This window comes from Mustela erminea, chromosome 7, assembly GCF_009829155.1.
Source record: "Mustela erminea isolate mMusErm1 chromosome 7, mMusErm1.Pri, whole genome shotgun sequence".
Classification (NCBI taxonomy): Eukaryota; Metazoa; Chordata; class Mammalia; order Carnivora; family Mustelidae; genus Mustela; species Mustela erminea.
The window spans coordinates 62,483,711-62,499,860 of record NC_045620.1 but is presented as its reverse complement, the minus strand read 5'-3'; the positions used below and the strand labels follow the sequence as shown (position 1 = coordinate 62,499,860).

The 16,150-nt window shown below is 37.9% G+C and overlaps 1 protein-coding gene across 4 annotated transcripts in view; it reads left to right on the top strand.

The window, feature by feature from the left end:
* The window catches only part of SOCS5 (suppressor of cytokine signaling 5), a 115,736-nt gene that overhangs the window by 47,154 nt on the left and 52,432 nt on the right, over positions 1-16,150 (top strand). For 2 of the 4 annotated variants that reach the window (XM_032351850.1, XM_032351849.1), the window contains exon 2: positions 10,168-14,390. The exons of 1 other annotated variant lie outside the window; for it this stretch is intronic. In XM_032351850.1, coding sequence (XP_032207741.1) covers positions 10,180-11,790 — 1,611 coding nt within the window. In that variant the 5' untranslated portion in view covers positions 10,168-10,179 and the 3' untranslated portion in view covers positions 11,791-14,390. Of the gene's footprint in view, positions 1-2,002; positions 2,057-10,167; positions 14,391-16,150 lie in introns of those variants that run through there. One more of the 4 variants, XM_032351851.1, reaches the window with a different exon arrangement.

Here is a 16,150-nt window from a genome sequence, read left to right as displayed (position 1 = left end):
ACATCTATAAAATTGAGAGCATTTTTACTCACAGGGCTGTCAGAAGAAGTAAAATTTTTATGTCAGTGCCTGGCACATGGTTAGCATTCAGTAATGGAAATCATATCCTCAGCCCATCAAGTGTCATCATCATTATTATTATGTTTTCAGTTTTGTAGATGTTTGCCTGTTGTTGGTTTTTGGCTTTTTATGTTTGTTTTATTGCTTACTTCAAAGACTCTTGGATTTGTCAGTTTAAAAAACATAGCTGCCAGGCATTTTTCTCTTTTATTTGTCTGATCCTATCTCTGACATACCTAATTTAAAAAAAAAAAAAAATACATTTTTCAAGAAATGGGGAGGGATATAGCCATAAAGATGGAGAAGTTTTTTTAATTGTAGAAGAATCTTATGTACAGCCTCTTGCATAAAAGAGAACACATACTAGGGTGCCTGTGTTGTTCAGCTGGTTAAGCATCTGCCTTTGGCTCAGGTCATGGTCCCAGGGTCCTGGGATGGAGCATTGGCTCCCTGCTCAGTTGGGAGTCCTCTTCTCCCTGTCCCTCTGCTTTTCCCCCATCATCCCTACATGTGCTTGCTCACTCTCTCACTTTCTCTCTCAAATAAATAAAACTTTAAAAAGAGAGAGAGAGAGAGAACACATACTAACATAACAGTGGTTCTCTCTTTGGGCGAAGGCGGTGGAACTTCAGGTGAGGTTAGACTTTTCAGTAGTTTACGTAGTGTTTCAACTCTTTCATAATATGTATGTATGTGTTTTATTTTTACAAGAAATAGTTTGTACTTACTCCACTATTATGCTCTAGGAACCATCCGTATATCTTTATCATTACATACTTAAAATGATCTTCTTAGGCTGATGTTTCCCTGAATTGTTCCATAGAATGAATGACCACTAGTTTTAGTAAATGTAATATCAAAAGTGTTATATTGTGTCATATCAGAAGTTGGTAAACAATGACCTAGAGGCTAGATCTGGCTTGCCACTTGTTTTTGTATAGCTAGTGAGGTAAGGATGATTTTATATTTTTAAATGGTTGAAAAAAAATCAGAAGAAAAGGAATTTTGTAACAAGTGAAAATTAGGGGCGCCTGGATGGCTCTGTAGGGTAAAGCCTCTGCCTTCAGCTCAGGTCATGATCTCAGGGTCCTGGGAGTGAGCCTCGCATCAGGCTGTCTGCTGAGCAGAGAACCTGCTTCCCTTCTTCTCTCTCTGCCTGCCTCTCTGCCTAGTGATCTCTGTCTGTCAAATGAATAAATAAAATCTTTTTTTAAAAAAAAGCAAGTGAAAATTACATGAAATTTGAATTTCACTAACCACAAATGAAGTTTTATTGACATGCAGTCATACTTACTCATGTACTTACTTTCTGTGGCTGTGTTCAGGCTATAATGGCAGAGTTCAGTAGATGCCATAGAGAACAAATGGCCTGGAAAGCCTAAAACACTTACTTGTTATATGGCCCTTTTCAGAAAAAGATTGCTGACCCTTCTACCACATTGGAGAAATCTGTTTAAAATTTTGTTCTGTTGTTGGGTTTTTGTGTTGTTGTTAACTTTCCTGTTTTGGGGTAACCATCTAGTGTAGAATATGTATTTGCCAAATTTAAAGTAATCATTTTAATAAAGATCACCAAATTGACATGTAGAAAAAAAATTCCCAATATATGAATATGCAGTTTTCTAAATGGCCTATACTTTGCAGTTTTGGATCCCTCTTTAACTTGAGTTGTGAGCTTTATATTTTCCTAGTGGTTGTTTTGTTTAATATTTGGTTATTCCCATTGTGGTCAAAATGTGACCTGCATAATTTAAATTTTTCTTATTATGCAGTGTGTCATGCACAGAAAAGAATGAATAAAATGTAAATCAGTCTAAAGAATAGTTAATAAGTGAAACCATGTACCTATCACCCAGGCTAAGAAATAGAAAATTACCAGTGTTTTATTCTTTATTTATTCTTTTATTTTTTTAAGTAGGCTCCATGCCCAGCACAAGGTTTTGGACTCATGACCCTGAGATCAAGAGTTGCATACTTCACCTACTGACCCAGCCAGGTACACTGCCTCCCTCAGTGTTTTCAAAGCTTCCTGAGTGCCTCTTCCTAATTCTTTATGCTTCCCTTCAATAGAAAGCCATTTTCTTGGTTTTTACATTTTTATTATTTATCCATATATGCCTAAAGACAGGGATTTGCCTGATTAAAAGGTAAATTAATTCAGGGGCACCTGGGTGGCTCAGTCATGTAAGCATCTGACTTCGGCTTAGGGTGTGACATCTGGGTCATGGTATCAAGCCCGGCATGGGGCTTCCTGCGCAGTGAGGGGATCTGCTTGTCTCTCTCTTCCTCCGCTCCTTGTCTGCCTCTCCCCCTGCTCATGCTCTCTCTCAAATAAACAAATAAAATCCTTTTATTTTTTTTTTAGAGTATATTGGTTCATAATGTACATATTGACTATATTGTTTCTTTCTCTAAGCATTTTGCTTTTGAGATTCACATGTAGATGCAAACAGCTGTAGTTGGTCATGCCTACTATGTAGTAATCCATTATATGAATCTACACTAATGGACCAGTGAGGCTTCACTTAGATATCGCAATGGAGGACTCAACTGCAGCATTTCCTAACTTGAAAATAGTTACTTTCACCAACCCCTCACTTCCCAAATTGCTTTGTCTATTGTGTTTCCTGTTTCTGAAATAGCGTGTTCATTCACCCATTTTCCCAAACCAGACACTTGGCAGGGTTGTGGGGTTTTGTTTTTTTTTTTTTTTTGACACCTGTCTCTTCTTCATTCCTTAGTTTCCAGTCAATCATTAATCTGTAGATTTGACTTCTTAACATTCCATATCCATTTTCACTTTCACTATCCAGTCGAGCTCTTATGTATACACTGCAGTAGTCTTCAGGGCAGTAATAGCTTTCTGTCTTGTTCTCTGATCCTGGATTCCAGAGCTTACCCCTTCAGCTTCACCTGTGCATTCTTCGTTCGCTTGCTAGTCTCTGTTCATTTAGCCATTATTCAGGCTTTGCCCATTCCTGCCTGGGCTTGTTTGCAATGCTGTTCACTCTGCCTGTAAAACACAGTCCTAATTCATCCTTCAAGGACAGAATTTTGAAATCTCATCTCCTCAGAGAGAGGTCATCTTTGCTCACCATCCCTCAAACTAGGTCATGTCTCTGTACTTCTAGGACTTTGTACTACACCCTGCTGGCACTACTATAAGTTTTAATTAAATGGTTATTGAGGAAGACCTCTTATCTGATTCAATTAAGACCAGTAGTCTGCAAAGTCTAATAAAGCAAGAAGGGATATAGAAAAAGAGATATATACCTTAAATATTTTACTCTAACTTCAAGAATAAGACTGCATGTTCATTTGTCAGACTTTTTATTAAGGAGCCAAGATCTTTTCTTTTGAGAGTAGGCTCACTAGTTGCAGTTGTATATTGCTTTCCTTGTAGAAACCACACCCACAATGTATCATCTAAGATTTCCAGTTTGGGTTCTTTAAGTAGAACAAAATTTCGAACTCTTATGATGCATTCTGACTTTAGAATTCCTTGTAGTATTCCTTGCAATATTTTTTCTAATTGGGATTTTTTTTGTTTTGTTAACAGTAATTCTTTACTGTTTTCTTGCTTAGACCTAATTCATCGGGGGTATTGCCCTTTTTTTCCCTCTCTTATTTTACTTAATTTTATTTTTTATCTTTAACATATAATGGGTATCTCCCTTTTTATTCACTATTTCAAAGTTATTCAACACAGTCTCCCACTCCTCCACATTTCATTATGTTGATTAACAAATCACATAATTACAATAATTAGTATAAATAACATGACCTGTTTTGGAAGCTAACGTAACTAACTCAGTAAAAGTATAACTCAAACCATGAGAACAGGAATATCTGGGTGTAGTAGATCATTGGGCCTCACCTTTTTTGAATGCATATGTTCATGGTCTACTATATTAATATATTGTGTGTGTTGTAAAAGTATAAACTATATGAAGTAAATTATATGACCATTTATTACCAACAAGACAGTAATTTTATACAGTTGAACATAATATTAGATAGCAGTATAAAAAGTAAATATGCATCCAGTTAGATAATACAGACCATGTCACAATAGAGTGTATAAGTAACGGTTAAATAACATTTTGGGGGCATCTAGGTGGCTCATTGTATTCCTCACGCTCAGGTCATGTTCTCAGAGTTGTGAGATCAAGCTCCGTGTTGGGCTCCATGCTGTGTGTGAAGCCTTCTTGAGATTCTCTCTCTCCCTATCCTCCCCCACCCCTCCCTTCCCTTTTCCTCTCTCCTCCCTGCCAATAAGTCAATAAATAAATCAAAATAAAATAGCATTTTGAAAAGCCCAAGTGGTTCTCAGATTCTTTAAGGGACTCTAGCTATGACAACCATGCATCCCTGGATTTCTGGCTCACTTTTTTTTTTTTTTTTTAAAGATTGTATTTATTTATTTGACAGAGAGATCACAAGTAGGCAGAGAGGCAGGAGAGAGAGAGAGGAGGAAGCAGGCTCCCCGCCGAGCAGAGAGCCCCATGTGGGTGGGGCTGGATCCCAGGACCCTGAGATCATGACCTGAGCCGAAGGCAGAGGCTTTAACCCATTGAGCCACCTAGGCGCCCTCTGGCTCACTCTTAATATTAAACATTACATTATCTCTTTCTAAAAATTATTGAAAGTACCACCAAAATATCAATTAAATTTGTATCTCCTAAACTGCCTCTCATACCTGACTGAAGTTGGCGCAGAAAGACTTGAATCAATCCATGTGTCTGTGTGACTGAGACTTTTCACTGGACAGGAATTACCATGACTAAATAATTAAGGTGGAATCGGAGGAGAAGAGGGCTGTGGGTTGGGTTATAGTCCTCCTCTTTACCTCTGTGGCAGGCCATGTAGTCTTAAAACTTACTGAATTTAATTGATTTCTAATAAAGTATGGGTTAAGTCCCATTGAAATGAACCCCAGGAACTGTTTTAATTATTTTTTTCTGTGGAAATTTTGTAAAAGATACTACTTGGCATGAAGAGGGCCATTACCTATAGTCCTTATTTTTTTATATATGTAAATTTTCGTAGTAATGGAATTTGACCTCTAATTTTCCATAATTTTGATTTGTAGCTTATCCTGTCAGGTATCATTTTTCAACAAAAACTCTTCAACTTATAACAATTATAAAACCAGTTTTAAATTATGATAGTCCTTGGAGGAAGCAATGACTTTTTAGAAATTTGATTTGAATAGTTTTAAGGCTAGCTGTGCCGGTGTAGAAATGTGAAAGCTGGTAATGGCTGTTGCACCTATATTCTAGAATCAGTACCTTTGAAATATAACACTTTTTTAAGTCTTGTGTGACTTCATATAAAGCCCTAAAGTACTAGACTTGTAAGTTAGGTCTCAAAAGGTTTCAGCTGAATACGCTTTTCAAAAATTTAATGACAAACCAAACCAAAGAACCTCAAAACTGACATTGTAAATATTAAGATCATGGAAGTGCCTTCCTGATTCTTCTTACTTGGACTTTTCTCTGAATTGTGTCAGTGTTTTATTCTTTGCAGTATCACAGCCACCCACACGGCGTTCCCCACATCAAGAAAGGGCAGCTTTCTGTCCCCAAGGGATGTGGAAGCATAGTAGTCCTTCTTTAAATTAGAATATTTTGTCACAATGCAATCTCACAGCAGAGATGAGGATTGGAGAATACACAGAATTTCATGCTCTATGAAACTGCACCACAGGTTCAGAGTCAGAAACTGCCTTCTGTAACCTGGCACATATACGTGTTTTCTGCAGGTCCCACTTGTTTATACAACTTCTACAAAACTAAAATGGACAGTCATCTTTCAGATATGGTCTGCTTATCAAATATCTTTAAATTGCCCTGGAATTTATCTTATAAACGTGAAGAAGACAGGCTTCTGGTGTCTACAGCGGTATGGTTTATAATCTTACATACTTTAGACTAGGGTCAGCAAACTTTCCTCTGTAAGAGGCCAGATAGAAAATATTTTAGGCTTTGCAGGCTACATGTGGTCTCTGTCGAATGTTCTTTGTGGGTTGCTTTTTTTTTTTTTTTTTTTTTTAAATCCCTTTAAAAATGTAAAAACCATTCTTGGCTGGGGTCCATACAGAAACAGGCCATAAGCCAGATCTGTCCACTTGGGCTATGGTCTGTTGACCTCTGTTCTAGATCAGTACTGGCCAATAGAAATACAATTTGGACCATACATGTAATATTTAATCTTTTAGTAGCCACATTTAAAAAGTAAAAAGCAGAGAAATTAATTTTAATAATGTATTTAGCCAATTATATACAAACTGTTAGTCATTTCAGTATGTGGCACAAGCCACATTTCAGGGGCACAGTGACCACATGTGTTGGATAGCACGCTCCAGATGAGAGCTGTTCAGAACAAGGGCCATGAACATGTGTACAGTTTGTTGCCAGTCTCTGACAAATTAAGTACAGGAATTAAAAGTAAGCATTTAAAATATTTCATAGCTATTTGATAGTTTTTTTATTTCTGTTCAGTCCAATAAGAAAATTGACACTTATATTTCGAATGTCTTTTTTTACATTTCATTTTTCCTAATAATTTATACTTGTCTTACAAAAGAATTGGTCTGCAAAATTAAAAAGAGAACTTGCCTCTTCATTCTGGATGGTTATAGAAGCACTGCTATAGACAGTCTTTCTTAAGACTCTGCAGGCTTCTTGGGTACATGGCAAAAATAAGACCAAGAGAAACAGTGATGAGATTGTGGTAGGTAGTTTATTTAGAACTACTCACATCCTGCCAACTGCCCTGGAGCAGTGTCCTTTTTACTTCTCTTTTTCAGAGCTACCATTGGAGCCTGTGGCTGCAGTATCCTTAGTCAGTGGTTTTCCTTCTCTACTGTAGAATCGCCCAAAGAGCTTATTTAAAAAAACAAAAACAAAAAACAAACAGCAGTGTCCAGACCCATCTCCAAACCAGTGAAATCACAGTCTCTTAGGAGGGGCTTGTGTATCAGGTAGTTTCAGAAGCCTTCCAGGTGATTTATTATGTAGCCAGTGTTTATTGTGTGGATCCCTCCCTCCAGGGGGTGAAATTGGTATTTCTCCATTTGGAAAGAATCACTCATCTGGGGGAGGGGGGACTGTGTGGTGTACTATACACTCTCTAACAGTGAAAAGGGGACTTTCCTGTTAAATGTCCTATTGAACACTGGCATTTTAACTCTACTTATTCCTGGAACCCAACTAAAATTAAAGGAATAAAAAAATATATAAAGCATAAACCCACAAGAAGTAAGCCTAATGGGTTAACAAATTTTTGGTAGAGGCAGGTAGCTAGAAATTAACAGAATGGAGAAAACAGTATAAATGCTTGCAAATGAGGATGTTAAAAGGAGACAAAGCAATTTATATTGCTGGCTCAGGCATGAGAGGAACCGGTTTGTTCAGAAGGTGAATTATAAAGCAGAACACTGGGATACTTGTTCAGTCTGTATGCTCAGGATCCTCCTGACTATTGCTCTTTTACCTTGGATAGAACTAGAGGTAGAGCCTGGAGAAATTTATCGAAGGGGGTCAGTCAGAGCTTGAGGTGGGGTATCTTTTGAAAATAAGGACACCTTTTGAAAAATAGACTGCAGGACACTTCATTTTATCACATTCCACTTTATTGCACCTTGCAGAGACTGTATGTTTTAACTTGAAGGTCTGAGGTATTGTCCAGCATGTCTGTCGGTGCTGTTATTTCCAGCAGCATTTGCCCAATGTCTCTGTGCCCCATTTTGGTAATTCTTGGAATATTTAAAACTTTTTTCATTATTATTATTGCTATTATATTTGTTACGGTGATCTATGGTGATTGCAACTTACTGAAAACTGGTTAGCATTTTTAGCAATAAAGCATTTTTTAATAAGGTATATACATTGGGTTTTTGGGTTGTTTTTTTTTAAGACCTTCTACTGTTGAACACTTAATAGACCACAATGTCATGTAAACATTTCTGTGCACTGGGAAACCAGAAAATTCATTTGACCTGCTTTATTTCAGTACTCACTTTATTTCATAGTCTGGAACCAATCCTATAATACTATCTCCAAGGTAGACCTGTATAAATATATGAATTAGGTAGATTTTAAAAAGCAGCTTAAAAATAAAGAACTGAGGGGCACCTGGGTGGCTCAGTCAGTTAAGCATCTGCCTTCTGCTTGGATCATGATCCCAGGGCCCTGGGGTAGAGCCCCACTTTGGGCTCCCTGCTCAGCAGGGAGCCTGCTTTCTCCCTCTCTGTCTGCTTGCCGCTCCCCCTGCCCCTGCTCTCTCCGTCAAATAAATAAATACAATCTTAAAGAAAGAAAGAACTGAGAAGAAAAGTAGATTAGAAGGGACTGAGGATATTGGAAGAGTACATCTACAAAGATGTTGGAGTCACCAAGAATAAGGCAGGGATTAGCCCCATGTGTAAGTGAACTGTAAGCAAAGGACAGAATCTTAATGTCAAAAAAAAAGAAGAAGTGATAACAACAAGGCATGTCATGTTCAAATAGCGTAAACTTCAAAAAAAAAGCTTACAAAAAAGATATTTGCAAAGGGGAGGAGGCAGATGTTCTGATAGAGTTTATTAAGATTTAAAGATTTAAATCCAATCCGTCTAACAGATTATAGTAGAATATATATACCACCTACCATGCAAACTCCTATATACCTAGCGGTATGCTTGCAGTGAAGAATAATCTGAAGGTGTATTTTATGAATTCATAGACTTAAATTCTCTATGTTGGCATTATAATTAGTCCAGGACCCCTTTCCGGAAGAAACTAAAACGAAATACGTAAAGTTTATTTTTTATTGTCATCTTAACCCTAGTCAATGTCTTGAAAATCCAGGTATTTATCACAAAGAATATTAATCACAACAATGGGAGAATCAGCTCTAATGCCTCTCATCACTGTTTTAAAAAAAAAAAAAAAAATCCACAGTTTTCCAGTACTGATTCTAAACTGAAAAGTAGTACATGATGAGATAATAAACATGAACAAAAAATTGGAAGGGGGGGTGCCATACTTATTAAGTGGCAAAATAGAAAGAGAGATGTTTTTAAAAAAAAAAAAAATCTGCTATTCTGTTGTGACAAAAAACCAGCTGAACTTTAAGTTTACATTTTTCTCTTTCTTCTAGAATGTTGGCTTTTATTGAATGAGCCAGTCTGTGTTAGAGTCGTAAATTTATTTGTGAAGTGCAATAATCTGCTCTCAGTTTTTTTTGGTTTTTTTTTGTTTTTTTAAGGAGCAAAAATAAAAGATGCCAAAATACATATTTTTTCTTTTATTTTGTTAATTACTTCAGTATCATAGCCTTTTCTGTTACTTTATTATTTCCACGCTCTTCCGGGATAAAGAATTGGGAAGCTGAAAGACACCTTTCCATTTAAATCTAAATATTTTCTTTATTTCCTCCTAATTTGCCTTTCTACTCAAACTGCTTCTTTAAAATCACAGCAAAAATTTAATACATTGCAGAGTAGGGAGTGAAGGTAATGAATTTTCACAAGTGATTGATCTGTAAGCTTTACATTGCCAGATGAGTGGAATATAGCAGTTGGTAAGTGAAATAGGGAAGAATATTATCTCAGGATTTTTTAACTAATTTTGATGTGTTACACAAATGTCCTGATTTCAACTTTGGAGCAGTGGAATACAGATCCATTTCAGCAATACAGAACATATTTTCCCTCGGTAATCCTTGAGGCAGTGCCCGAATTATTTGTAGTAAGGACACAGAAATCAGTGTCATGATGAAATTAGGTTGATGCGTGGGAAAAAGAACCCAGAGTTTAATTGAGAGGTTTGTTTCTTTTCCTGCAAGAGCTGGGTATTCCGCCTGAAACTAAATGGGGAGTGAGGACTGGCCTGACTAATGGTGCCCTGAGTGCTGCGGGAGGGCAGAGGGCCGGCGACCTCAGGACTACCAGCAGCTCCCAGGAGTGTCTGCCTCCTTGTTTCAGCAGGGCATGGAAGGGGGGTCGTTCCTGACCAGCATCACCAAAATTTCCAGTTGCGGGGTGGGCGTGGGGTTTGCTGTCAGTTGTGTTTGCACGCACCACCTTAACTCCAGTTTCTCCTCTTCCTATTTTGTCTTTAGATATTATAATCAATGGATAAAGTGGGAAAGATGTGGAATAACTTCAAATACAGGTGTCAGAATCTCTTCAGTCACGAGGGAGGGAGCCGTAGTGAAAATGTGGACATGAACTCCAATAGATGTTTGTCTGTGAAAGAGAGAAACATCAGTACAGGAGACTCAGCTCCTCAGCAACAAAGCAGTCCCTTAAGAGAAAACGTTGCCTTACAACTGGGATTAAGCCCTTCCAAGAATTCTTCAAGGAGAAACCAAAACTGTGCCACTGAAATTCCTCAGATTGTTGAAATAAGCATTGAAAAGGATAATGATTCCTGTGTCACCCCAGGAGCGAGACTTGCAAGAAGGGATTCCTACTCTCGGCATGCTCCATGGGGTGGGAAGAAAAAACATTCCTGTTCTACAAAGACACAGAGTTCATTGGATACTGATAAAAAGTTCGGTAGAACTCGAAGCGGACTTCAAAGGAGAGAGAGGCGGTATGGTGTGAGCTCTGTGCATGACATGGACAGCGTGTCCAGCAGAACTGTGGGGAGCCGCTCTCTGAGACAGAGGTTGCAGGACACTGTGGGCTTGTGTTTTCCCATGAGAACTTACAGCAAGCAGTCAAAACCCCTCTTTTCTAATAAAAGAAAAATACACCTTTCTGAATTAATGCTTGAGAAATGCCCTTTTCCTGCTGGCTCAGATTTAGCCCAAAAATGGCATTTGATTAAACAGCATACAGCCCCTGTGAGCCCACACTCGACATTTTTTGATACGTTTGATCCATCCTTGGTTTCCACGGAAGATGAAGAAGATAGGCTTCGAGAGAGAAGACGGCTCAGTATTGAAGAGGGGGTTGACCCTCCGCCCAATGCACAAATACATACCTTTGAAGCCACCGCACAGGTTAATCCGTTATATAAACTGGGACCAAAGTTAGCTCCTGGAATGACTGAAGTAAGTGGGGACAGTAGTGCAATTCCACAAGCTAATTGTGACTCAGAAGAGGACACTACCACCCTGTGTCTGCAGTCACGTAGGCAGAAGCAACGTCAGGTGTCCGGAGACAGCCATGCCCACGTTAGCAGACAGGGAGCTTGGAAAGTCCATACGCAGATCGATTACATACACTGCCTCGTGCCTGACTTGCTCCAGATTACAGGGAATCCCTGTTACTGGGGAGTGATGGACCGTTACGAAGCAGAAGCCCTCCTAGAAGGGAAACCTGAAGGCACATTCTTGCTCAGGGACTCTGCGCAAGAGGACTACCTCTTCTCTGTGAGCTTCCGTCGCTACAACAGGTCCCTGCATGCCCGAATTGAACAGTGGAATCACAACTTTAGTTTTGACGCCCACGACCCTTGTGTATTTCACTCCTCCACTGTAACAGGACTTTTGGAACATTATAAAGATCCCAGTTCTTGCATGTTTTTTGAACCCTTGCTTACTATATCACTAAACAGGACTTTCCCTTTTAGCCTGCAGTATATCTGCCGTGCAGTAATCTGTAGATGCACTACGTATGATGGAATTGATGGGCTTCCTTTACCATCAATGTTGCAGGATTTTTTGAAAGAGTATCATTACAAGCAAAAAGTTAGAGTTCGCTGGTTAGAACGAGAACCAGTCAAGGCGAAGTAAACTCTCCTGCCCCCAGTGGGCCTTATCTAGATCTGCTTTTCTGTGCACCAGACAGTACACCTATAGCAAGCACACGTGTCAGTGTTAGGTGTCTTTCAGTGCAGTATGTAGGCTTAGTGTTAGTATCTGTCAGATGCGATCTGCTGTTACTCCCTCAGATAAATGTGGTGCCTATTTGAGACAACAGAGGACAGAGCTACAGGTGTTCAGTAAGGCTGCGAAGGCATTTTGTCGATTGAGCGAACGGTTTGGTTTATAATGACTGTTGGAATTGAGTGAAGCAACTCGGGGGCATTTGTTATGAAGAATTCTATTTCTTACTGAAGAACAAATTATTAATATTGGAAGAGTATTTCAACAGTGTGACTAATGTTTGAAATTGTTATTTTTTCTAAGAATTTTTCTATAACCTTCCAAAAGTAGCGCTGTTTGTAGTTACTATAGATCAAGCTTTGGAAGTCCAAAAAATAAAGACTGCCTTCCTTGAAGAAAAAAGAAAAATGCAATTTTCTGGCCACAAGGGCAGAGTGCAGTTCACTTAAGTGTTGATAGAGTTTATAGTCAGTCTCCTGTCTCTTCTGCAAAAGGTACTGTTAAGCCAACCAGGTTTTCTAAATAGTTGCTTTTAAAAGTTCAGGCTTATAAAGTTGGTAGTTGATTTATTTCAAGGCCTTAGGTATTCATTTTATTTTGAATGAGTGCTTTAACGTAAAACACATTGGGAAGAGCTGCAATGTAGTCCTGTGTGTGAGTTCTTAAGTTAGTATGTGTGGTCTACTTGTTGATTATTTAAAGTTGGATCTTTTCCTGTGCCCATGATGCGTTTGTGAACCATGAAGAACGTGAGACTAGAAGATGCCCAAACAAGTCCGTATATGATAACAGCGGTGGTTGCTGATGTTGAGATGATTTTTAAACTGCAGTGAACAATTTGGACGGCACTATTTAGCTCTTTGTTGTAAACGCTCGTAGCTGAATTGCTTAAGTACAATTTGTAGAATTTCAGTGCAGTTAATTTCTAATGGAAAATCCGAAACCCTAATTGCAGATTTAAAAGGTACTGTACAACTGTTGTATCTGTAAATAACTTTACTTAGCACCTTTTTGTCACTTAGAATATTATGCAATACTAATTAAGTGAGCTATTTTGGAAGTAATACCAAGTCCTAGTGTTTGCTTCTTAGTATTGAACTGAATTTACAGTTCTGTCCTAGACATTTTGCACTAGTCAAATCCATTTTTGTGTCTTTTTGTTAATGTGCTCTGTACCACTGGTGAGTGCTCCTTGGTTTCCTTACCTGCTGCTACAGAAAGTTCTTTTACATCCTGATGGCTATTGCCAAGGCTACAAAAAAGAAAAGCTATATTTGTATGCAACACTAACCCTTTGACTGCTAATGTACGTTTCTGCTTGCTGTGCCTTGTTATGGCTGCTTTTTTGTGCTAATAAAGTATGTTTGGTGTTCTTGTATATCTGCTGTTTTATACATTTGCAACAATTTCTCTTGTAAATGGAATGGTATGGGGTTTTTAAATAAGCATTACCTGCCAACCTACTATAGTTAATGCAGAATTACTGTACAGTCTAATACTGACTTATTCTCGGTAAGCTAACTCTAAATTTAATGCTACTCATCTTTCCAATCGTCATCACATATACTGTGGAACAGTATCTCTAGTTACTGCAGTTACTGTACAGTTTAGATTATAACACAAAATGACAGAGAAATACTGACTCACCTATTGATTTCTCTGCGTATAAATGGAAGATTGAAACTATCAATGATGTGTTATAATAAATGGATATCTTTAGCCTTCCACTTCATCAGAAACAAGTTAAATGAAGTCTTGTGAACTGATATCACATCAGCGCCATTTATTGGTTTGGGGACCATTTTTATTAATCATAAATGCCCAAAATACAGAACTTTAACCAAAGACTTGTCCATTTTTAAAGCAAAATGGGGATTGAGGGGACTTAAAATTCCTGTTATTTCTAATAGAAGTCCCTAAGGAACATATACCAAAGTGTTTGAGAACGTCATCCAAACCTACTTTAAAGCATATGTGCAATTAAGTTGTTACGACATAATTATATTGCATAATTGTTGGGTCCGTTTTCTTGAGCTTATAATGTATCTGGAAAATAATCTCTTGGAAAAAAAAGTCCTTACTGATTACTGGAGAAAGATGATATATGCAAGCAAGATCTTGTTTTAAAGAGGAAACTTGAAACTCCAAGAAAGCACTTGATGTTTTATATGCTTGTAGCAAATTGATGTTCTAATTGTAGTTTTATAGAAAATATTAATGCTTTTATGTATTTCAGAACTTTCATATGTTAAATGGAAATTGTTTTAAATGTGTAAATATTTGAGTTTTATGTAAGCATGTATACACTGTGCTAAAAGTCACATGTTTCAGTTTGTGTGTAATATTAATATGCAACCTTTGGTTTAAAATTTTTTTCTCAAAAAATTAGTGGCTTACGTTTTAAAAAAGAAAAATCACCAGCATGATATTGCACCTTAGTCTATATTCACTGTGTCTTTTTCTGAACCCCATTGTAGCTTGTCAACTAAATATCTGTTTTCATGGTCTTTTTGAAGTGCGTTTTAATACAAACCAGGAAATTCTTTAGAAGTTTGGACACATCTTCATAGTAAAGTAATTAACAACGCAAGGAAAGGTTGGTCTGATTCCTATCCATTATCATTCTTTCTTGCATGCATTCATTAATTCATCCATTATCTCTCTTTATCTGTGTATATCGGTATTCACACATGCACACACGTATGATGTTAATATTACTTTAAACAATATTATCACCATCTCATTTAAAATCATATAGAGGCCTTATTCTATACACACACACACACACACACACACACACTATTCTTGTACTATTCACATTTGATTAGCCACACCTAAAGTTTAGTTTTGCTGATACAGTCACATTTATAATATATTCAAAACAAGAAAGCATGCATCAGTATTTCCTAGCTAAACACAGTAAAAAATATTTGAAGAAGAAACAGCTTGATATAAATATAGTTATTAAGAGTCATTGTTAAATGTATATTTCTTCAACAATAATTGAGCCCAAATAATCATACTCCACAAACTGTTCCTGTTCTTATGGTCCATTGGAAGGTTTACATAAGATTTATAATGGCTTGAACCACAAAAATTGGAACTTGAATTCTTTGCTTCACTTTGACAAAACTCAGAGTTTATGAGCATTTTTACTTGACATTTTGATCTGGTTGCTATTCATTTTTATCTCAAGTTGCCTTTGCTACCTGGCACTGAACACTAGTTTGGTCAGTTTTATTGAGATTGGTCTTAGTAGACTAATTCTTTATTTTTGTAGTAAAAAAAACTATAAAGCTGCTTTTTGGTAGAGGCACAGAGGCTGTGAGTGAGTCAGCACTCTCACAGGAGAGGTGGCAGAGCCATGTCTCAGAGTGTGTTAACACAGGGGAACTCACACCAGTTCTCCGCTTATTCTGTAGCCCAGCACATGCACACACAGGGCTGGCTTCAAGGTGAAAAGTCTCCAAAGGGGACAGTCCTGCTTGGTATGTGTGTATACATAAACACTCCATATCTGTGAGGCTCAGGCTCTGTTTCCTGTTTTTGCACAGCTTATACAGAACACAGACTTCTAAATTGTGGCAGATTCTAAGATTTGGGGTTGGAGATTTTTTGGTAGATGCTTGGTTATCGGGGTCTTTTTGAGAGGAGAGGGGGAAGAGTTGCCATTGCAAAAGTATGGATCATTCGGAACAACTGTTTCCATGCCCAGGAAGCTTGATTGAATATTTAGCTGCTTTTCAACCACCCACTCACAAATATTTACTGAGGACCCATGTGCCAGTCACCATCTCAGGTGATGGTTATACGTTAGGGTACAAAACAAAGTTATAGGTCATTGGGGAAATAATGACCTTGAATGATGAGAAGAAAATCACCAAGATAAAAAAAGTATTTTGAAGGAAGGAACAAAAAAACTAGTCTCCAAGCAGGAATGAGCTTATTTGACGAGAGGGAATGCAACAAGACTGAAGTGAGTCCCTTGAGTGTGGTGGGGAATGGCAGGGGATAAGGTAGAGTGGCAAGGGCCTAACTGCTTGGACTGTGAGCCCACAGAAAGGAATTTAGATTTTATTCTGAATGCGATGGTAAGCCATTGGAGGGTTTTAAGCAAGGGAGTGACAGGGTTTGCTATTTGTCTAGTAAATGGGGAACAGGCTATAGTGGGATAAAATAAGGGAGACTATTACAGTCATCTTGGTGAAAGATGGTGAGAGCCTGGACTGGGTTGGTAGTTGTAGGGAGAAGTCAGATTCAGGATGCC